General features: G+C 37.5%; 1 protein-coding gene across 5 annotated transcripts in view; it reads right to left on the bottom strand.

Moving 5' to 3' along the window:
* The window catches only part of FGD4 (FYVE, RhoGEF and PH domain containing 4), a 206,482-nt gene that overhangs the window by 50,093 nt on the left and 133,265 nt on the right, over positions 1 to 23,124 (bottom strand). For all 5 annotated transcript variants that reach the window (XM_029204415.1, XM_029204412.1, XM_029204411.1 and 2 more), the window contains exons 3-4: positions 16,018 to 16,201; positions 11,383 to 11,890 (exon numbers count right to left, since the gene is read on the bottom strand). In XM_029204415.1, coding sequence (XP_029060248.1) covers positions 11,383 to 11,890; positions 16,018 to 16,201 — 692 coding nt within the window. The remainder of the gene's footprint in view (positions 1 to 11,382; positions 11,891 to 16,017; positions 16,202 to 23,124) is intronic.

The following is a 23,124-nucleotide window of genomic DNA, read 5'->3' as shown; positions in this document are numbered from 1 at the left end:
AAAAAAAGTATTTTACACAGATTGACTGGTCCTTACAACAAGTCTATAAAATGGGTACCATTATTATTCCTATTTTATAGATAGTATACACACAAAACAAAACAAAATTCCAGAGCTTAAAAAAAAACATCCAAGGCTCAAAGAGGCCAGGAAACTTGCCCAAGGTCACACAGAACCCAAATGAATCAGATTTTATTCACATAAGAGAGTATGTGATTTCTGAGTAACTCTTCAGTAAATAGTTGGCTCTCACTCTAACCCTTCTTTGCAACAAAAAACAAGATTGTATTAAGTGCCTACAAGTGAACAGACTAACAAGATACCAACTATCCACTTAAAAATGGAATGTGCATTTTAATTTATATACTGATTATTTTTCCAACATGAATTTTATTTAAAGCAGACTTTTTAGCATTTAGTAATAATTATCAGGTATAAAAAATTCAGTCATATTTGATGTAACAATACGATGGCTTCCAAATTTTAAAAAATTAGTTTAGTTTCTGAAACTTAACTATAATGTACAGGGTCAATTACTCTATCAGACTTAAATAATGCACAAAGTAGTTTTAAAGCTGCTGGTACATTGGGGCTGTAGCCTGATATTTTTTAAAATAGCACTTTACTAAGAAGTCATTTATTTTTGTGATTCTTTGGAAAACAATAATGGTTACACAATACTGATTTGATGAGTAATCCCATTGGATTCTTTTGCAGCTGAATACACAGGCTTGACTTTTCAAAATAATTATAAATATGCTATTTAAAAAGTATCTTACTTTTGATATTCCTCTATAAAATAAAGGGATTGGTTTTCTTTCTTTTTTTACCTGCAAATATATACTCTATTGAAAGCTGATTCTCAGAGTATTGCCTCAAACAAAAATACACTAGAGTATACCTAAACTATCAGAACTGAGAAAGTAAGATACACTCCTCTTACACTAATAGACTATACAATTTATTTTCCCCTGCTCCTCTCTGCTTATGCATTCCTAGGCTATTACTGTGTACCTTTACACCTCTGAGAATCTTTTCGTAGAGATCTGCTCCATTTTCGCTTGGGTTAGGGTCAGCCTAGTTATTAGTCACTGTACCCACTGGCACATGAAGCGTTGCAGTGTCAGTTCTGCCTCCTTCCTTGCAGATGTCACCAGCTCCTGCAGGTCTTTTCAGACCTTTTGGCATGACTCTTCCATATGGCAGGAGCCGGGACAAAGAGCAGCTCTCAGAGTTCATTAACTGGATAGGCAGAAAATGCTTGCGTGGAGCCAGCAATTCACTCTTCAGAATCTTAGTGCCATACGCCCTGCACATGTCTCAAAACCCCAAGCAGGGGAGTAGATATTTTGAAAAGAATTTCACAAATGCCAATGAGTAACTGTTTCCTGAAAGATGCTTTAAGGGCAGAATCTTAAACTGTTTAAAAAGGAATCAGATATTGATACTATGGCTTTATAACTCTTCAATACATGTTCTCATGTGATTTCATTTTAAGCAGGAAGTTTTTCCCCTAAAAACACTGAATCAAAACTACTAAAAGTTCTTATAGCCTTTTCCATATGTATATTTATAACATATTCCATATGTTATATTTAAAATAATATCTATATAAATTATCATGTTTTATAGGACCAAATGGATGTTTCTTGCTCGTGCGGAATTTCTATCCAAATCTGTCATCAGTTAACTGTATTCTACCATGCAGAAAGAAGATGTGGTTTTGTATAGGTATGTGTCTCTGCATTCCCTAAAGTCCATTCTCTCATAGCAAGATGAGTCAACTTAGGAAATAAACACTTGATTTTGTACCACAATTCATGAGATGCATCAACATTTTGATATGTCATTTTTTAATGTATTTACAGACATCAAAATCTTCAGTGTGGTTCCAGGTGATAATTAAAAATTAGATCACAATGATATTTAAATGTCACATAATTAGTCTATCATCTCAAAACACAACTTAAAATCTTTAATTTTGTGTTAGACACCTTCATTCCAGTATTCTTTCTCAGTATACTGAAGAGCAAGGTAATCAAGGGAAGTTATATCATAAGTGAGTGACAGGGGCAACTCCCACTATTTATTGGCACTATTCTACGTTCTTCACATGAATTATCTAATGTAACCCTCTTAATACTCCCAGGAAGCAGGTAGCGTTATCCCCTCATTTTATAGACGAGGAAGCTGTGTCCTAGCGAGGCTGGGTAACCTGCCCAAAGTCACACAGCTAGTAAGTGACTAAGCTAGGATTCAATGCAGGTCTGTGAAAACAAAGTTCGTACTCTGCTACCACCTTTTAACTAAGAGAACTCCCCCTGGATCTGGGGAACAAGAAAATGAAAAGGTAAGGGAACAAAACACAGATTTTGTGTTCTATTAAGATCATGCAATAATGCCATAAGTAAGGTCACGTGGTCTCAGGGAAGAGTTGTAATCAGGAAGAAATTTATCACCAGGTTCACATTACAAGAAAAAGAGAACGCCCACTACGACAAGCAGGCATTATTCCTTTCCCTGCTGCATAATATAGTGTCACAAGCATAAACAGTCTGGTACTTTAACATGATCCTTCAGGAAGCTTTGGGAGCAAAATCCAAGCCTAATTGTGACCAGCACCAATATTTTTCAAATCTATGTCCTCTATACTGTTTACCCAATTCGAAAGAGGAGAAGAGGCAAGTGAGAGCTTTTAATCTGAAGGTTTAAATTACATCCTTTTAAGAGAGGGTGGGGAGGAGGGAGAAAGAGCCTGCACTGAGAGGGACAGTTTGGTTACTTGCACAAGATCAGACAGGAAGTGACAGCAAAGAGAGAAGAACTTTGCTCTTCTTACACCCAATTTAGTGTATATTAGACTAAACTGTCCTTTGGGTTTAGCAGAAATTAAAGATCAGACACCAAGAAAATGTAATATATACTCACAATCAATAACTGAATTAAACTATCCCAAGCCTAGGCAGAATATCAAAGTAATAAGGTCACATAAATATTTCTGGTGATGATTCCGCAGAGTTAAAACTTTGTACACAGTAGTGAGTGCCTCATATGGCATGAGGCATGCAAACTTATCTCTGTGTATCCGGTAAGGGAGCACCTTAGTTTAAAATAGAACTGAGAGAGAGGGGCTGGGATCTTCAGCAAGTAAGCTATGTTGAATTTTGGTCTATTAAGGGACATCTCAGGTCATGAATCTATTCATCTAGATTTACAAATGAGGAAACAGGATTTTTATTTTATGTTTTATTTAACAAACAGCTCACATTGTTTCAAGGCACTGTTCTATGTACTTTACAACTATTTAATGATTCTATGCCTTGTAAAAATGTTATGAGGTAGGTAATATTACCTCCATTTTACAGATGAGGAAACTGAGATACAGAGATGTTTAAGTGACCTGCTCAAGGCCACATAGCTGGTAAGTAGCTGAGCTGGGATTCAAACATAGAGAGTCTGGCTCTTGAGCCTATCTTCCTGACCACCAGGTTATGCTGTATCACTCTGTTTTGTTTTTGTTTTTTTTTACGCTACATACAACAATCACTGTGTTTTCAAGATCTGACCTTTCCTTTTCTCTCACACCCATACTGAATCTTTGTGTACCCTGTGACCTCCAGGCACCTGACTTTCCAGACTCTGCCTGAGTTCTCCATTTTTGCTAACAACAGGTAATTCATCCTCTCAGCCATGCTCCAAACCTTGGCTTTATCTTTGAGCTCTCCTTTCCCCTTTACCCCATGATATCTTAAGTAATGGTCATTTATTTATCTTAATCCTCCTTCTCGACTAGTAGTTTCCTCTTTGAATTTACTGCAGTGACTTGAACACAGTATATGTGCAATATAGATTCACTGTATTTAATCTGAATACCCAGGTTTACTGAGCTACTTAGCTATAATGTCCCAGTAAAGGCCTAGGTCTCCGGGTTAACTTCTAGTTCCACATTCTAAATGATGACCATCCTCACAAGCTCACCAATACCCCCCCATCCCCCACTCTCTCAACCCCAGTGGTTCTCATGATACTGCTCTCTCTTCTTCTTTCCCCTCTCAGACAAATCTCTATGTTCCCCTTTCGATTATGCTTGTGCTCTCTAGGGCTCAGTTCTTGGCCTTCTTCTGGTTCCTACACATTCTATTTTGGCAATATTAATCACATGCTTATGTATATCCTTTTACATTCCTACCCTCTTTCCTGAGCTCCAGGTCCATACTTCATCTGCCTATTTAATATCTCCAAATGGATGTCTTGCAGGTGCCATAAACTGAGTAGCATAAAAGTAACCTAATCAGCAACTCTACTCCCTCCCCTCATTCCAAACACAATCACTTTCCTTCTTGTCTGTCATCTCAACCAAGGCCTGCAGAGTTATACTGAAGTGCCGTGTCTGAGATCACATAGCTGGGAAGTAATGGGGCTGGGACTGGAACTCACCTCTTAATTCTAAAGCTTTCATCCTTAACCAATAACCCATAATGTCTCCAGAATATTCCATTTTTGTTTTAGGTATCTTTACCTGGACATCCCACAAGTCCTTTAAATACATTATGTCTAAATCCAATTAATTTTTTTGCCCCCCCAAATATGTTGTTCTTTCTATTCTCTTGTAGTTCAGTAAATGGTACACCGTCTGCCTCTTCATCCAAGCTCGGAGTTGAACATGACTCATTCTCTACATCCAGTCACGCAGTTCTCAGAAATCTCTCTCCCTTGTCCTAACCCTCTGCTTCGTCCAGGACCTCTTCCTTTCACACCTGGACTACAACAGTTGCTTACTAACCATGTTCCCTGCACCATCTGTTTTTCCTTTCATCTGAGTCATTTTTCTAAAACCCACAGATGTATAATCATGTCACTTCCATGCTTTAATTAAATGCCTCTTAGGCCAGATAGTATTAGGCTTATGGAAAGTTTGAAATAACATGGGAAAATACCTATGTTTAATCCTACAAAACAGGATGCAGAATGACCATACATTATGCTACTGACATATATTTTTTTAAAATATCAGCTGAGAAAAACAAGCTGGAATGTTAGATATCAAAGCATTTTTCTCTGGGTGGTGGAACTATGAGTGATTTTGTATTCTCTACGCTTTGCTGCATTTTCTTGATTTTCTATGAGGATTATTAATTTTTATTCAGACTTTTAAAAATCTTTAAAAAAAGGTCTCCATTGTTTTCAGGGGAAAAAGTACAGCTTAGGCACACAAACCCACTGCAATTTACCCTTAGCTTACATTTTCTTTTTAAGCCTATCCTTCTACTCCCACACTCATTTCACTAGCCCTTCTGGCCTCTATTATGAGGCCAGAAAACCCCTAAACATGGCAGCTACCCTCTTGTCTCTACTTCTCACACCTGCTCTCAGCCTAGATGCACTCATCTTCCCTACCTCCGTGTTCCTGCCTATTCTGGACCACCAGCACCTCCCACTCCTCCTTCAAGCCCAATTCTGCTGCTTCTCAGCAGCCTGCCCCTCACCAGCATTCCTCCAGGCACAGCTGTTTTCTCATCTGTGTTTCCCAAGCCCTTTTTGCAACATATCATGCTGATTTACTTATGTCTTTCTCCCCTCAGCAGACTGAGGTTTTGTGGAAAGGGCTTGCCTTGTTCATTTCTGTTTCCAGCACCAAGGAGAGTGAGCCTGCATACTGAATTTTTAAAGTGAACAATAGGTGGTTTTATTCAGGTGCAGGCTCTCTGAAGCACACTTTTTCTCATTTCTTTCTTATATCTTTCCAACATACTAAACGGAGTCACCACAATATAAAGAAGTTTCTGGGGCTTCCCTGGTGGCGCAGTGGTTGAGAGTCCGCCTGCCAATGCAGGGGAAGCGGGTTCATGCCCCAGTCTGGGAAGATCCCACATGCCGCAGAGCGGCTGGGCCCGTGAGCCATGGCCGCTGAGCCTGCGCGTCCGGAGCCTGTGCTCCTCAACGGGAGAGGCCACAAAAATGAGAGGCCCGCATACCGCAAGAAAAAAAAAAAAAAAAAGAAGTTTCTGAGTTCCCCATCAATTCTAACTGAATAATGAAAAGCTACCCTCAAGGCATTTATGAACTATCCACATGGTTAGTGAGGAAACTTTTCCATTATTCTACACATCATTTTAAAATGCCTACGACTTTAGTTGGAGCTGTCATTACAATACTAGCAACAATGAAAGATCGATTAGTAAAGCTGGGTAATTTCTTCGCTTGTGTTGCCTTTCACTTTCTTGGAATTAAAGCTGATTTGGCAAAAGAAACAGAGGTGTAATTTAATACTTGCCTTCAAATCTAACAAGACCTCAGCAGTTGTCCCCTTATCTTTCAAGAAGTGAACCAAAAGAAATTTAAAGCTTTATGGGGGTGGTATAAATTGGGAGACTGGGATTGACATGTACACACTACTATATATAGAATAGATAACTAATAAGAACCTACCATACAGCACAGGGAACTCTACTCAATATTCTGTAATGAACTATATGGTAACAGAATCTGAAAATGAGTGGATATATGTATAACTGATTCACTTTGCTGTACAGCAGAAACTAACACATTGTAAATCAACTATACTCCAACAAAAATTAATTTAAAAAATAAAAAGTAAAGCTTTATAAAAAGAAAGGACTTGTAGCCCATCATAAGAAATGGATAAGCAAAGTAAGCATTATGTTTTACCTCTCAGAGAACTTTGATATCTCATATTACACCCTATAAAATTAATCAACAATTTTAAGAAATATAATTAAACTTAGTGAGGAGAAATTGAAGGAAAAAGAGGAAAAGTGAGTTAACTTGTATCACACCACTGGTTTTCTGTTTGCAATTTACTTTTTTTTTTTAATCAAGCCTCACTTTTTCTTTTTTAAAAAATTAATTAATATATTTTTATTTTTGGCTGCATTGGATCTTCGTTGCTGTGCGTGGGCTTTCTCTAGTTGCAGCGAGTGGGGGCTACTCTTCGTTGCAGTGCGCGGGCTTCTCACTGCGGTGGCTTCTCTTGTGGCAGAGAGCGGGCTCTAGGCATGCGGGCTTCAGTAGTTGTGGCACGTGGGCTCAGTAGGTGTGGCATGTGGGTTCAGTAGTTGTGGCCCACGGGATCTAGAGTGCAGGCTCAGTAGTTGTGGTGCACAGGCTTAGTTGCTCTGCGGCATGTGGGATGATCCTGGACCAGGGCTCGAACCCATGTCCCTTGCATTTGCAGGCAGATCCTTAACCACTGCGCCACCAGGGAAGTCCTGAAACTTACTTCTGAATGTGCTTTTCCGTCATTTTTTCCCCCTAGGAGATAATTATCTTTCTTAACTTTTGAGTATGTTCAAAAGTTATAAACCCTCAAGGCTTATATAAAAACATAATAAGTAAAATAGCAATTAAAAAACCAGAAATAAGCAGGAAATAAACATTTATGTTTTTTTAAAAAATATATGTTTCTATAAGTCTCTACATTGTGGACACCACCTTCATCTATCTGCCAACTTCACTACATAATTTCTTTCATTTTTGGTGAAATGAAAGATTAACTTTTAAAAAATCTGCTTCTTTTACATTCTTGATAAAATTGCTATTATTATAGTTTTAATACATTGCTACTTTGAGCTTATGTTGGCAATAACAGAGATTCGTTATTTATATAAACGTTAGTCTTAAAAAGTGCATATCTACACACTGATATTTGGCTTGCCGTATGAAATACAGAGGAAGGGAATACTTTGAATAAATCTCAGAAAAAACTACCAATCAACCCATGGAAATATAACCTGGATATTAAAAGACTCGTGAAAACCGTGAAGAGAAATTTTCATTTCCACGGCACAAATTGACGAGTGCAGCATTCAACATAGTGCATTTCTACTAAAGCTCACCCACTGAAGCCTACAAATCTGAGAAAAAATAACTATTTTTAATGAAATTCATTCTAACCCATTTACCTGAGTCTCCTAATATAGTTTAAGCTATTTATGATAACCCAAATTCATCATGACAAACAAGAATTATAATACTGTTGATATCCCCTGATGCCCTCAAGTACCATCCCTGAGCGTGCACATGCATACACACTACGATAGTCGTTGACCCATACCTTTCCTGTACCTTACGGGTTTTAGTATGTGTCCTTATAATATTGTATAGATGTTATGGAAAAAACCTAACAAACTTTTTGGCTCACCCAATGACATCTTCCTTTTAGTAGATTTCAATCTGTAATCTGCTGTAATACATGATTAACCTTAATTTAAAGATACTATTAACACATTGTGGCTGAAAACTTAAGGTATCATAAGGTGCTAAAATTTTTCTTTGATTCTGAGATTTTAAAGAATTATCTGATTACTTTGAGGTGTCTGGCTATATTTAGATCACTGGTGCAAAAAGTTTAAACGTTGGAAAAGTGTTGCTTTGCTAAAGTATAGTAGAGGCAACAGTTTCAATGAGGTAGGTATTATCTTTTACATGGTAAAAATAACATTATTCTATATTCACCACTGTAAGTGATTCTTGATCAAAATACATCAGATAATCAGTGAAAGAGTTACACAAGCTGAGACTATTTTCAAGTCTGTACTCAATTATTAATGATGATTGTTCAAGATATATTTTAATATGTATCTACTTTCCTGAACTATCTTTGCAATTCTATTGTACCCCCACTTTCCATCCCCCAGTCCCTCAGTCTTCCACTCCTGGTGCACAATGTCCATTAAATTTAATTCTGGTTTAAATGAAAGCCAATAAGACTATTATGATGTAAACCTCTATATCAAGTTATATAAAGACTGAGGTAACTTTTTTTCAGTTGTCTGCATAGTGAAACTCAAATACTCCATGATGTCTTAGAAGTTCAACACATTAGATGGTTTAAGAAGCAGCTGACAATCTGGAGGGCTATGCTAACAAAGGAATATACCTACATACAACAGCACAGGATTATTATATTATTATCACTAAGGAGAGACTTTCAGACTCAGTTTATATTCTTCAACTAAAGAATTTTAGAACCCTTTAATTAGAGAATTTAACTGATTTGTTCAAGGTCATAATGTTGGTTAGTGGATGTACAAGAAGTAGCATCAAGATTTCCTGGTTCCAATTGTTTAGTCTACTATATACTACTAACTTAAAATTTTTTTAAGTTTATTTTTTATTTTTAATTGTGGTAAAATACACTTAACATAAAACTTATCACCTTAACACTGCTAACATTTATGTTTGCATTTTGGAACAAGGAAAGGCAATGTAACAAGCACTAATGCTTGCTACTCTAAAGCAGCAAAAGAGAACACATTGTTACCATGAAGAAATTACATTCTAATACTCGTTTTTGGGTGGGAGACTCATGTAGTATTTAGATCAACAGCTCTGCAGAGAAAATTTCCTTTTTCTTCCCACATATAGCATGTGCCAACCACTGCTTAAATGCCCATTAGGAGAAAGACCAGATGTACTATTCCATGTCTCACTAATTTAATAGGAAGCCCTATTAAGTCTCTCCCAATCCAAAGAAGACTCATCTATGAAAATGTATACATAATAATATATGACATGGGAAAAAAAGTAGTACCCAGCAACCACAGGCATCATCACCAATTAAAATATTTCTCTTAATAAAAACAGCTCTTACTGTTTTACAAATACTTGCTGGTGGCATCATCCCAAGTGTAAAAGGACAGATGTGAGTCTTGAGTTCCTTGGTTCTAAACTTCTTTTCCATTCACCGTGATTTAAACACAGAGACACTAAAATCTACTACTATATCGAGATGTAAAGAGATTCACTTTGCAAAGTCCTGTTTCTTTAATGTTTCAGATATTGTTACCAAGTATGATTCACTTTCTCCCACTCACTTCCTTATTTAAACTTTCTCTGCTTGAGTCAGCATTTAAAATTAATTCACTAACTGGAAGAAAATAAGCTACTGGCTCTTTGCCTATTTGTGATTTTTTTCAGGATCACTGTAAATTGAGCTATAAGATAGACTTCACTTTAAAGTTCTGAACACATTAGTCAATCATTTTTTACTCTAATATTTTAGTATCAGTCCTTTTGAATTTCTGGCTATGTTAGTGCCACTTAAGATACAGCATCATAAAAAAATTCTAAATAGATTTAGGACTTGGATTTATCCTTTACAAATTTTCCTATAATTGTCCAATTTTCAATTATCAGCTCTCCTACAAAGATTGTTATTTATAATATATAAGAGAGACTAAACAATGGAAACTTTTTTCTTGTCTTCAGAATTATAAACAACTCCCCACTCCAGGGAATGCTATGATAATGCTTATATACCATCTTTGATCCAAGACATTCCAAGTGCTTTGTAAAAGCCGTATTTATTGCTCTTTCCAAAGCACTATATTGACATGAATAAAGAATACAAATGCAATCGTCTTGTTACTGAAATTGTATAAAAGTTTCTGCTATAGCCCAGGTAGATTATGAACATATTTCACCAGCAAATCAGTTCTTTGTTAGCTCAGAAATGCCATTCAGGTGGTTCACCAAACTGCTGCTCTGATTAGAAAGGAAATGAACTTCTAGTTTGCCACAGTCTCACTTCTCTCTAGTCTATTCCTCATGGCTGCTGCATTCATTGACATTTCCTGCAATTAGGCATTTACACTTGTGACTTCTTGCATCAGGACACAATACCGGCCTGAGAGTCAGGACACAAGGAGTCTGGGCTTTTACTGTGAGCCTGGAAAATCACTTAAGCTTCCTGGGACTGTTTTTTCTTCTATAAATGAACTATGAACCAAGATGATCTTCAGGATTATATAATTTCCTGTTACTTAGACCATAAATATTAGGGATGCAGCCTTAACATTTGGGCAACAAATAACATTTTCTTCCAATGTAAGTAAAAACAGTATGTTTGTGGTTTTCCTATATCAAAGTCTTCACACTGTTCTGAATCTTGAAATCATAATAGAGAGATCAACAGAAATTACATAGAAGAAAAAGTGGAATATCTCCTCAGAGTAGGGAAAACATGCATCATCAGCTAGAGCTTGAAAACTATTCAACCAGTGGTGTGGGTGATCTGACTTATTCATCACATAAGTGCTATAAAATAGTTTTCAAACCATAGTGGAATAGTCAGTCAGTGCTTGAGACTTCCCTGGTGGTCCAGTAGGTAAGACTCTGTGCTCCCAGTGCAGGGGGCCTTGGTTCAATCCCTGGTCGGGGAGCTAGATCCCACATGCATGCTGCAACTAAGAGTTCGCATGCCGCAACTAAGTCCGCATGCCGCAACTAAAGATCCTGTATGCCACAACTAAACATACTGCAACGAAGATCCCGCGTGCCGCAACTAAGACCCGGTACAGCCTAAATAAATAAATAAATATTAAAAAAAAAAGTCAGTGCTTCTTCTTACTTATGCTTTACCTTCATCTCATGGTGCTGGTCCAGCTGTTCCAGTTCTAGGGGGCTTTCTCCATCTTCCCTCTCTTGTACCTTGGCTTCTGTGCCTGCTCTTCCTTCTTCCAGGGGGAGCAGTGGGCCGACATGTAAAGTCCTGCAGCTACTGTCAGAAGCATTTTCATCACAGTCATTTGTTGTGGGGGATGCAAGGTCTGTGGCTGTTTCCTGTCTTTCTCCATTCACTAAGTTTGTATCGGGCAAGGGCTCAGAAGTTTGAATAGGAGTATCTGGGCTAAGAGTGGCCGCTTTATCCTCCTCACATTCCATCTGGTTTTGTGCTGCTACCATACCGTTAGCCACACAAGTCTGTGCACCCTCAGATTGATCTGTATCATTTCCCTGCTTCTGTGGTGAGTGTTGGGAGAGGAGTTTTTGCTGAGGTGTGGTTGTCAATCCATGCCTCCCCGGGGTTCTAGGCGCATTTAGGTTCACAGCAGAATCTTTTTTCAAATCACTGTAATTTGATAATGAGCTAAAAGATAAAATACAAAGGAAGTATGAAAATGTTGGCATGGACAAGTTCTAGAATAAAAACAAATTTATTCTAGCTGTTTAGGGATATTTAGTGAAGACATTTTTTTCCCCTCTGATGGTTTTAGAAACATAGGTAAGAATATTCCAGAGTAATTCTCAGTCTTTTAGGATGCTAAACATTTAAATAAAGATGATAAGCCTGAGCTTTATGTATAGGGTTGAAAACATTTCCTTGGGCTGTTTATTGATATAGCTAGTTAGTGAAGACTTAGATGTGCGAAATATTTAATAAGGCCATCTTATCCCAAGATTTTTACTTTCTTAACATTTTAAAAACAAGTATAGTTAGCCCTCAATTTATGGACAGGTTAGAAACAAAGGTTATTTTTCTTTGGAAAGCAGAACACATTTCTCAAAAATTTTATTGCACGTTTCCATAGCCTCCTAACTTGTCTCTCTGCTTCCACACAGATCCCCTCCAATCTAGTCTTCCCAAGTTGGCCACAAAGATCAAACTCTCAGGGTTTGCCCAAACACTTGAAGGTAAGTCTGGCATCTTGATCATGGCCTATAAGACTCTATATACTATAGCCCCCACTAGCCCTGGCCTCATTAAATGCTATTCTCTCCTCACTCACTGTGCTCTTGTCATACTAGTCACCTGCTGTTCCCATCCCCAATAAGCAAATGTGCATATCTAAGGGTATTTGTAGCTGCCATTCTCTCTGTCCAGGGCAATCTTCCCCAAGTCAATGGTGTGGTTTACTCCTTCCCATCATTCAGGTTTCTGCTCAGACGTCACCTCAAAGAGGCTTAATCCTAATAGTATGTTGGAATTTAACTGCCAATATATTACAATGTTCCTATGGAAATTTATATAGTACTTTAATCTAGGATTCCAGTGAGGACAAACACAAAACTCTGGACTTCAGTCTTGAAGAGATTCTTATGACCTAATGAGGAGAAAAAATTAAAACAGACTAATGCTCTGTGACGGTACAAAATGTGCTCGTCTTGTTCTCTGCTTTATCCCCACCTCTGAGCACAGCACTTGACATGTGACAGTGCTCAATAAATAGCTGAGGAGCAATGAATAACTCATCGTGATAGTGATCATGACAGTAATTCAATAATAGCAGCTAACATTTATTAACTGCCAGAAACTACATTAAGCCCTTTACATTGATTATCTTGTTTCATACTCATAATAATTCCAAAATAGGGACCCCACAAATAGAGAAATTGAGGCTTAGAAACTTATATAATGGGGCCAATGTAACGTGGCTAACAAATAATAAAGCCCGTGTTCAAACCGTGAAGTCTGACTCTAAATTCTGTAGTCTTAACCCCACATTATAATAATACACTGGAATAGGAAGGATGGAGTGAGAAACAGGTGAGCAGGCCACATACAAAACATGGGAAGAGGGCTTCCCTGGTGGCGCAGTGGTTGAGAGTCCGCCTGCCGATGCAGGGGACACGGGTTCGTGCCCCAGTCCGGGAAGATCCCACAAGCCGCGGAGCGGCTGGGCCCATGAGCCATGGCCGCTGAGCCTGCGCGTCCGGAGCCTGTGCTCCGCAATGGGAGAGGCCACAGCAGTAAGAGGCCCGTGTACCGCAAAAAAAAAAAAAAAAAAAAAATGTGGGAAGAAAGTCCAGGGCTGGCATCTTCCTCAGCACAAGCAGAGGTTATGGGGTGAGGGCTCATGAGGGATGTGGGGAAAGGGCACAGCGGAAAGGTCCATGAACAATGCTGAGATGTGTGTTACTGTCTCCCTTCACTGTACTCCTCCCAGATACTGCCGATCTGGACTGGAGAACGGAACAGGGAATAACAGTAAGAAAGTAAGTAAGAAAGCAATAAGAGAAGAAAAAAGACACAGTAAAGTTTATCAGCACAGGAAGGAAAGGAAAAATCTGGTAGGGGAAAATGTCATATAAAAGTTGGAGGTTGTCAGTATAAGTAAATGTGACACACTCCACCGCTGATATCTGCCTTCTAGGAGCATATACCTTAGGCCTAATTTCTCCAAAAGTCCTTGAAGATTTGAATCAAACTGTGGGCCACAACAGTGAGAGGCCCGCGTACCACACACACACACAAAAAACAAAAGCAATAAACCAGAGCTACTTAGATTATTACAAAGAGCAAAACTATGACGCATGGGTAAGGTTTTAATAGTGCCATATGGTCTTACATGACCCCACTGTAACAGACATTGGTTCTTCCTGTCAATTTACTGTGGTAAATCAGAGCCTGCAGAATCTCGCTCTATTCTACCAAGCGCTAGTTTAAGCTGTAATAACTGGGGTAAAATCGGACAGCCACACTGCAGGCACATGGACCTCACTGAAAAAGGAATAAAAACTTCCATTCAAGTCCTATAGATCCAATGCAACACTAACCCATACTTTTTAGGGGCTGTTCCTACTGGAAATACCTCATTAAAAACATATAATTATTTTTCGTACTGGCAGTGGAACTGCCCCAGGTAACATCCCTTCAGCAGATTGGCCCAAATGCTCACATTACATCCTATCTGCTCTTAGAACAATTTTGCTTAAAATGCCATACATTACATCTCTCCTTAGAGCCAACCTTCAAGTTTTGCGTCAAAAAATGACTTTGAATCTGTTAACGCTGGAAGAGTAAAAGAAAACTGATTTGGAAAAATATATTGAAAAAAGTTGATACGGAAAAACTGCATGTTTTGTGTATGGAGAGGAGGAATACAAACAGTGGGTTACCAAAATAGTGAGGATTAGAGGACTCAGTCTTTGGAATACTGACCCATTCGGGGCTCCCCAAAGCTACCCCCAAATCTGAGGATACAGGCTCTGGCATGCACTATGGATAGGGGTCAGGGCTCCATCCCCTCCTTTTATTATGCAGTCACTGGACATGGCCCTGGGAATCTGCAAACATGCTATTGAATCAACTTGCCATGAGAAACAAAAAAATTTTCAATGGAAATAAATCATTCTAGGAAAGATTACTATAATTTAAGATATCAAAGGTATTAAAAATCCTACTTCTGAGGGGGAGATGTTGAAGTTTAAATATTTATGACTCAAGTTCCCATAATTGATTAAGAACAGAAACTACTTTTCTCTAGAACTTGTTAGTAAATATAGTCTCACAAATGAGGGACACTGCAGTTTTGTACTTGGTCACAATTTCCAGAAGATCTTAAAGTATTTCTAAGCTATGATTCATTACATAAATAATGCATCCTGCAAATAACTACTGAAATCACCTAATGGGAAACCATTCCCAAATATTACACTAGAATGAATGGAAATATTTGGCTTCAAGGATGAAAGTGAAATTATACATACTGTTTAATTATATACAGACTTTTGGTGATACATAAAAAATCCTTCTGATAAAATTTTTTAAAAATTCTATTTAAGTCAGTGGTGGGAATTCTAAGAAAAAACAATTGAGTGTCATATAAGTAGAAAAGCAACTTATGTGAGCTTTTTTTTATCTTTAAGTGAGAAATATACGTTTCGGCTACCTTTGTGAACCATCAGGACTAAAGAATATAAAATTATAGCTAATAAATACGAATGGAAATTTAGCATGAATTTTGTTATTGCCAGTATCTCTTCACAATCCTAGTACAGTACAGGGGTATGGGGAGAGGGGAAACAGGGACTGAATGGATACAGAAGACCCACATTAAATAAAATGGGTCAGAAAGAAGAGATGGGACAGGCCCACAGGAGTTAAATTCAAGCATATGAAGTAAGAAGCAAAGAAACAGAGACAACTTCCTACGTTTCCAACCCAGATATCTAGTGACCAATGGAATGACCCCAAGGAGTAACAATACACAGATGCGCAGGAAATGAGATCTACACAGCACACAATGTGATGAGAAGGCTGGGGCACAGAGCACTGCACACAGGTAATATACAATATAATATAATATAATATGAATGAGAATTCATATTAGGGCAAGATTAGCATTTTAAAAATTCACTCTTTCTAAAGGCCTACCAAACCTAATGGAATAAAATACTCTATTTTTTATTTTAAAATCTGTAACTCTATCATACTTTTTAGAAAACCAGCTTTCTTCTCCCCCCTGCCTTCTCCCATTGTAAGTTAGCTCTTACCTGCCTCCTTCAAAGCGACTGATGAGATCTGATATCTTACTGGGTTTTTCTTTTGAGACACAAGAAGCAGAGGCAGGTTTAACTTCCTCCATCCTTGGTTTTGCACTAGATAAAGCTTTATGCCTGGGGGTTTGGTGTATGTTGGACGAAGGTGAATTCTGCAGGTGTAGTGGCTTTGGAGGCACTGTAGAAAAAGAATTAATAGAAATCAGTATTTCACTGATATTTGTTCCTTAACAAAAGAATTCTGGTGTCCTGAGTGTAAAAATCTTTACCATTATCAACCTTTTGTAAAGGGGTCTGTCAAATTTGTACTGAACCTTAACCAAGAGACCTTTATCTATCTTGGACATTTACTCTGTGTCCTGTAGAAATCCCATCTCCAAGATTCAAGTGGTTCTTTTAATTTTAAGTGACTTTAAATATGGCTTTATTAAACATCTATGGATCTACATATGGCTATGACATTCCAAACTCTATTAGAGATAACATAGCAGTTATTTATCTACACAGAGAAAGGAAAGCACTAAATTTGAAACTAATTCCTAGACATACATTGCTTGCTATAAAACAGATTTTCTAATAACAGGGTGATAACAGATATTCCAGAAACCAGAGCTAGTAGGTTAGACATAAAAGCCAACAAAAAACCCAACGAACAACAGTAATGTAATATTGCACTACTTAGAGCATCTTGCCAGTTAAAAGCACCTTATCTCATTTGACCTTAGATGAAATTTTTTCTTTATAGTCCTCTGAGGTAGATCATTATTTGCCTCCTATGTCTATGAAGTCTTAGAGAGCTTAAGTGATTGGCCTGGCGTAACAAGGCTGATCATATTTCATAACTGGTACCCAGACTCTAGCTCCTTCCATTATTAGCACTGCTCCTCATAATACATCTGCAAAAGGTGGTTATAGAAGTTCTATTACTATTGTCTGCTACATTAATAGTTGCCTAGCATTAATATACCACAAATCATTTGGTTACTAATAAGTCCTCCACTCAATTAATAGAATAGTAACAGATCATTTCCAAAATACTAAAATCTACAGGTTTTCCCTAACAGATGAGAAATTCTGTAGATGAGAAAATATAATATGTCACAAATGTTTAATCAGTACAGGAATTACTTCAATTTTGAAAACCAACACAGTATCATTTTTCTCTTCAATTAACGTTCTGGGTAAAAGAATATATAACTATACATGTTTTAACAAATCAAATAGAATCATCTCCTTTTTTCTTTTTTAAACCCTTTTCCTAACTTCTGGAAAAAGGGTGGGGAATCATGTCTTCTTCTAATTACATGCCCCATTTTCCCAGAGCTGTTTACCCTGGTTTTCAGTAATCTCATCTCTTTTATGAACTTAGCTAGCTGACAGCTGCCTGATGCTCACTGGCCCAGATTTCATCATTTCTGTGCCAGTTATCAATTCTTACAGAGAAGGGAGAAAAAAACATATACACACACACATATATACCTGTGTGTGTGTGTGTGCATATATACATATATATATATATATAAACACACAATGAGCTACAGCTGTAACAATTTACCTCTTTCCCTGTCAACACAAACAAGAAGAAAATTCCAGTGAAAAAATGAAATGCTTCTTTTTATGAAAATGATACTATTTTCCAAGACGTACTTGGGGGTGGGGGTGGGATGGTTAGTATAGTATCCATTGGAAAGGAAGAGGCTTACACAAGTGTGACATTTGTTCATTTTAAGGAAAAAGTTCCTGTGTAGAACAAATATATACCAAATAGTAAACCAGGACAATATTCCACCCCCCCAAATAGTTTTAATATTAGGAATAATTTCAATATTCCTAACTAGAATATTCAAAGAAGTGAATGTGTTCTTTATCATTCTGTGTGTAAAGATTGTTATAAAATAACTCTTCCATCTAGAGTTTACTCAGTGAACATTCCTTCTTTGATACTTGAAAGATGCAAATAAAATGATATGTATCAGCCAGTCAGTTTCTCAGAGATGACTCCACCGACTTTTCCCATCTCAATTATGCCTCTTTTAAACTGCATCATAGCACTGTGTACTTTTTCTCTAAAGTGCTTATAATAAATTGTTATATAATTATTAAGTAGTAATAAGCAGCATTAAATAATAGATCAGCAATAAAATATTAAATACATTATAGATATAAAGCTTTCTCTTCCACAAGTCTGGAGTCCTGTTAGGGTAAGGAATATGTCTGTTTTGATCATAACTATATTCACAGTAACTACCTGCACAGAGCTTGGCAAATTTGTGGACTACATGAAGAAACTAATGTGTCATCAAGGAGCTCATATTCTAATGGGGAGACAGTTTAAAGATGTTGATAAAGCAGAGCACGGGGTACACAGTTAATTTAGAGGCACAGAGGAGGCATCTATTTCAGCAAGAGAGACAATCCAAATGTGTATATTCACTGGTTTATGATACATTTTAAATAAAAGAGCACAAATGCTACATGGTATATGACAAAAATCCCAAGAGGGTCATGAATGGCTAAAGTGTCAGAAATACTGTCTTAGAGGAAAACAATGCATACTCTGATGAAAAGACATAACTGACAAGTGAAAATGATCCTTTTCTCTTACTCTCATTATTTTTGATCTTTCTTTTACACTATGGAGGTCAACATTTCCAAATGCTCTCTGGACATCTCCTAGGTGTCCTATCAGCACCTCTGGTTCATTATGTCTGAAACTCTACTTACTACTTCTTCCCCCTGCAGCCCAAAGGGTGTAAACAGAAAAAAGTGTTCAATCTAACCAATAATCAGAGAAATGCAAATTAAATCCACCATACCACTTCAGCCCCATCAGATTAACCAAAATTTCAAAATCTGACAATACCAAATGTCACTGAGGCTGTGAAGAAATGTGAACTAATACATTTTGAGAGGGATTATAAATTAATACAACAGCTAAGATCTCTCCCTCCCTCCCTTCTCTCTCTCTCTCTCTCTCTCTCTCTCTCTATATATATATATATATACACACACACAAACTTACACACATATATATATATATATATTTATTTCCAAAATATATATCATAGAGAAATTCTTACATATCTACACAGGGTTTTTAATTTTTTAAAACTTTTTTTTTGATCCCAACAAATATTTATTGAATACCTATTAAGTTCTGTGAACTTGACCATATCAATGAACAAAGGGAAAGATAAGAAACAAAAAAAATAATAAGTAAACCATGTATCAGAAGGTAGTAAATGCTAAGAGGAAAGGGGAGGGGCTAAAAGAACAACACAGGGGATCTGGAGTGTAGGGAGTGGGGGAAAAGGGCATACTGCAGTATTAAGTAGGGTGTTCAGAGTGGGCCTCTTTGAGAAATTCAGATTTGAACAAAGACTTAAAGAAGTTGAGGGAATTATTTGGGGAAGAGCATTCTACCAGGTAGAGTGAAAGCTAGAGACTAGTGCAGGGCAATGTGACTGGAGCCAAAGGAACAGGCAGAGCAGGTATTCAGGTCAGAGGGAGGGCCTGAGAAGGCAGAACCTGTGGAGTGCTGTAAGGATTTAAATTCCTGTAGAGTTCTGAGCTGAGGGATGATATAATATAGCTTAAATTCCAACAGGACCACACTGGCTGCTAGGTACAGAATGTAGGGAAGTAGGGTGGGATCAGGGTAGGAACAGGGAGAAGAGTTAGTGATGCTGAAAGCTCGGTTTCTGTGCACTGGTGCCGTATTGAATCTCAGAGACAGAGTTTTGGGTGAAGTATAAAAGAATCGCTCTATTGCTTTGCCAGGCAAAGGGGGCACAGAGGGCACCTGCCCCAAAACACTGTGTCCCAACCTAGGAGGATTTGACGAGGAGTTTTATAGCAATGGGTCAAGGGTGGGATTGCTGATAAGATTAGGGTGTGTGCAGGGCCTGCACTCCTCTAATCTGGTCTCAGGTAATCTTGATGAGTTTCTCTGGTTCCTTTAATGCAGCCTCAGTTGGAATTCTCTGGTATGAAGAAAGCTGACATCTAAAAAAGCTTAAAGACATAGTTCTGTGTATCCCTTGAGGTGGAACCAGGACTTTTCCCCAAGGCTGCACTATTGTTTCTTGGCTGCCTCTCCCTTGTCTTTGCATCCCTTCCCTTCCCGGATTAGCAACGGTTGGAATCTGTCCTTTGGAAGGCAGAGAAGGTCATGAAGGCTGGAGTCAAGAAATGGGGGACAGAAAGGCTTCAGTGCCCAGGAGCCCCACAGGGTCTTGCTTGGTTTCATTATGAAGTTACTATATAATGGTGTTTAAAATGAGGCAGTGAGAAATAGATTCCAGATATATTTTAAAATTAGTTTTCCTGAAAAAAAAGAAGTAGTTTTCCTGAGAGATTAAACGTGAGGTTTGAGAGAAAGAAAGAAGAATCAAGAATGACTCAGACATTTGGCCTGCCCAACTGGCAGGATGGAACTGTCATCAACTGACACAACAGGTAAAGCAATTTCTGGAGAGATCCGGTAGTCTAGTCAAGGACATGCTAAGTTTGAGATATCTAGATGACTATAAATAAAATGGGCTCTACTATAGCCAATTTTACGGATAGTAAATAAACCAAAATATTTAATTATTCAGAAATTTCCAAGTATGCAAAATAATTATTGAGAATGAAAAAGAAACTAATTGCCACTGTCTACTGAAAGAAAAATGCATAAGGAAAAGTTATAAATTAAGTTTTATTCAGGGACCTTACTAAGGACTCAAGCCAGGGAGACAGCCTCTCAGCCCTGAAGAACTGCTCCAAAGAGGTAAGGGAAGAACCAAGATATATATGAACTTTTTTTTGCTGGGAAAAACATGTAATCAAGCACAGAATGATTACTGCTCATCACAAAGAATAGACAGACATCTCATGTTAATGATTTTAGTGCTTTTCTATGTAGGGAAGATTCAAGAATCTGGGGTCATTGAAATTTTTCCTTAGATAGGTATCTTAACTTTCTAGGGTATGGTATATCCAAGCAAAGAATGCTTCCTGTTTTTCTCCATCCTAAATTCCCCTCAGGGTGTGCAGTCGGTGGGTTATTAGCTTGATTCCTGTAGAATTGGAATGGCAGTAACACTTTTTTTCTTTACACCAGTTTAAGTTTGGGGACGACCATTTGTAACATATTATACTTTAAGAATGAAACATTACACATAGAATGCTTTACTTTAGAAGCAGATGAAATGAATTACTAAGTTGAGTAAATTGAGTGTATTTACTTAAATTATTTGAACAATAATGTGGCTTTCAAAGTTGATGAAAATTTTTTAAACATTAAGGCTTAATGATTGAGGAGTGACACTATGTGGACTTTATCAAAATAATTAACTATGGAGGATGTTGTGGATCAAAGCTCCTAAGAGAAAAAGTACAGCTATCTTTAATTGCTAAGGAGTTTCAATTATATAATACAGTATTATTGACTATAGCCACTATCTAAATCCTCAGGATTTATTTACTTATTGGTAAATAATAAACACAAAAACATAAACTTGATGTTGTTCCAGGCACATTACTACATAATCACCAATAATAAGTCAGTTCTCTCCTTTTAAGCATCACCAAAATAAATTGTAACCATGATATTATCAGCACTCCACATGAGAAGCAAACACATAAATAAGATTCAAGTATGAGCCATTTTAGGATCTAGATCAGAGTTTCTCAAACTACTGACATTTCGGTTCAGATAATTCTTTGTTAGGGCAGTGGAAAAGGCTGGTCTGTGCATTGTAGGATGTTGAGCAGCATCCCTAGCCTCTACCCACTAAATGCCAGTAGCAACTCCCAAATGTTGTCGCAAGCAAAAAAGCCTTCAAGTAATACTCATGGGGTCAAGAGGGGTGCAACAGGCCTGCAAAACTATCTCCAGCTGAGAACTACTGATCTCGAATAACATTTTCTGAATGAAAATTCCATAATGGATCTTGAAGCCTCAACAGCCTCATCATGCATAACTTATAAGGGAGTTGCAAGGAAGTGGGCAGAAGGGTGTCAGTGTGATAATCCCTAACTCTGAGCAGCAAGTCTCCGTTAGCATCCCCTTCATTTCTCAGCCTCAGTCACCAAAACGGTCCTAAGGATTTGGAGAAATTAAAAGTAGCTTCTCTCTACTAGAGGGTGGGAAATACTATCTGTCAGCAAGTCAATAAGTAGTGCTCAATCTATTTGGCAGCTGATCTGACAAAACCAAGATGTAGCCTCATTTCAGGACACTGCTCTCTTTATGGCACACAGTCTAAGTTTTAAACAAAGAACAGCCGAAACTAAAAGAGACATGATGATGGAGCAGGATTCATTCAGTAAGTATTACTGAAGGCCTGCTATGCTGTGTGCTAGGCACAGGGGATGTAGTAGTGTAAAAGGCAGAAAAAATAACCAACATGGATGAGTTACATATATAGTAGACCAATCTGTAATGAATGAGAAAAACCAAAGCAGGGATGATCAAATATGAGATTTAAGGGGTGATGGTGGGGTTAAAATTTTAGCTAGGGGGGCCAGGGAAGGGCCAAACAATGAGTGAGAATATTTTGAAAAAGAAGTATAAAGTACTCTATGTAGTTTATTTACTATCTGGAAATACTCTGTCGTTATGTAAAATTATATATATAAACCCATATTCAAGATAGGAAGTAATTATATATATTTAAATAGCAATGCATTGACTTCAATATAACTACAAACAGCAAAAAGCAAGGTCAGTGTTTTCTCCCCTAAAGAATGGGATTATTTGGCACATGGCAGGTCAGAAAGGACACTGCTAGAATTTATCTCAATGAACTAAAAAAACAATGAAGTAATGCAATGCATCTTTCCAAAACAGTCTTTATAAATAATGAAATTCATGCTTTTGATCTGGGCAATTACATAAAATTGAACTGTATTTATTTCTTATATATATTTTTTACCTTATTTGAGGTCAGCTCAGGTCTAATGAGCAATATGGAATTTTGTATTGTGCAAATAAAATGGCTTAAATCATGATCAGAAAAATTTCTATTTTCATATTCACAATGTTATAAGGAATGTGGCCAAAGATTAAGGTTATAAACTCATGAATGAGCTAGTCATTTGAATCTCCAATTATCT

The sequence above is a fragment of the Monodon monoceros genome, unplaced genomic scaffold (genome assembly GCF_005190385.1).
Source record: "Monodon monoceros isolate NGI ecotype Baffin Bay Population unplaced genomic scaffold, NGI_Narwhal_1 Super_Scaffold_6, whole genome shotgun sequence".
Lineage (NCBI taxonomy): Eukaryota > Metazoa > Chordata > Mammalia > Artiodactyla > Monodontidae > Monodon > Monodon monoceros.
Note: the sequence above shows the minus strand (reverse complement) of the source record. Positions and strands in the feature narration are given on the sequence as shown.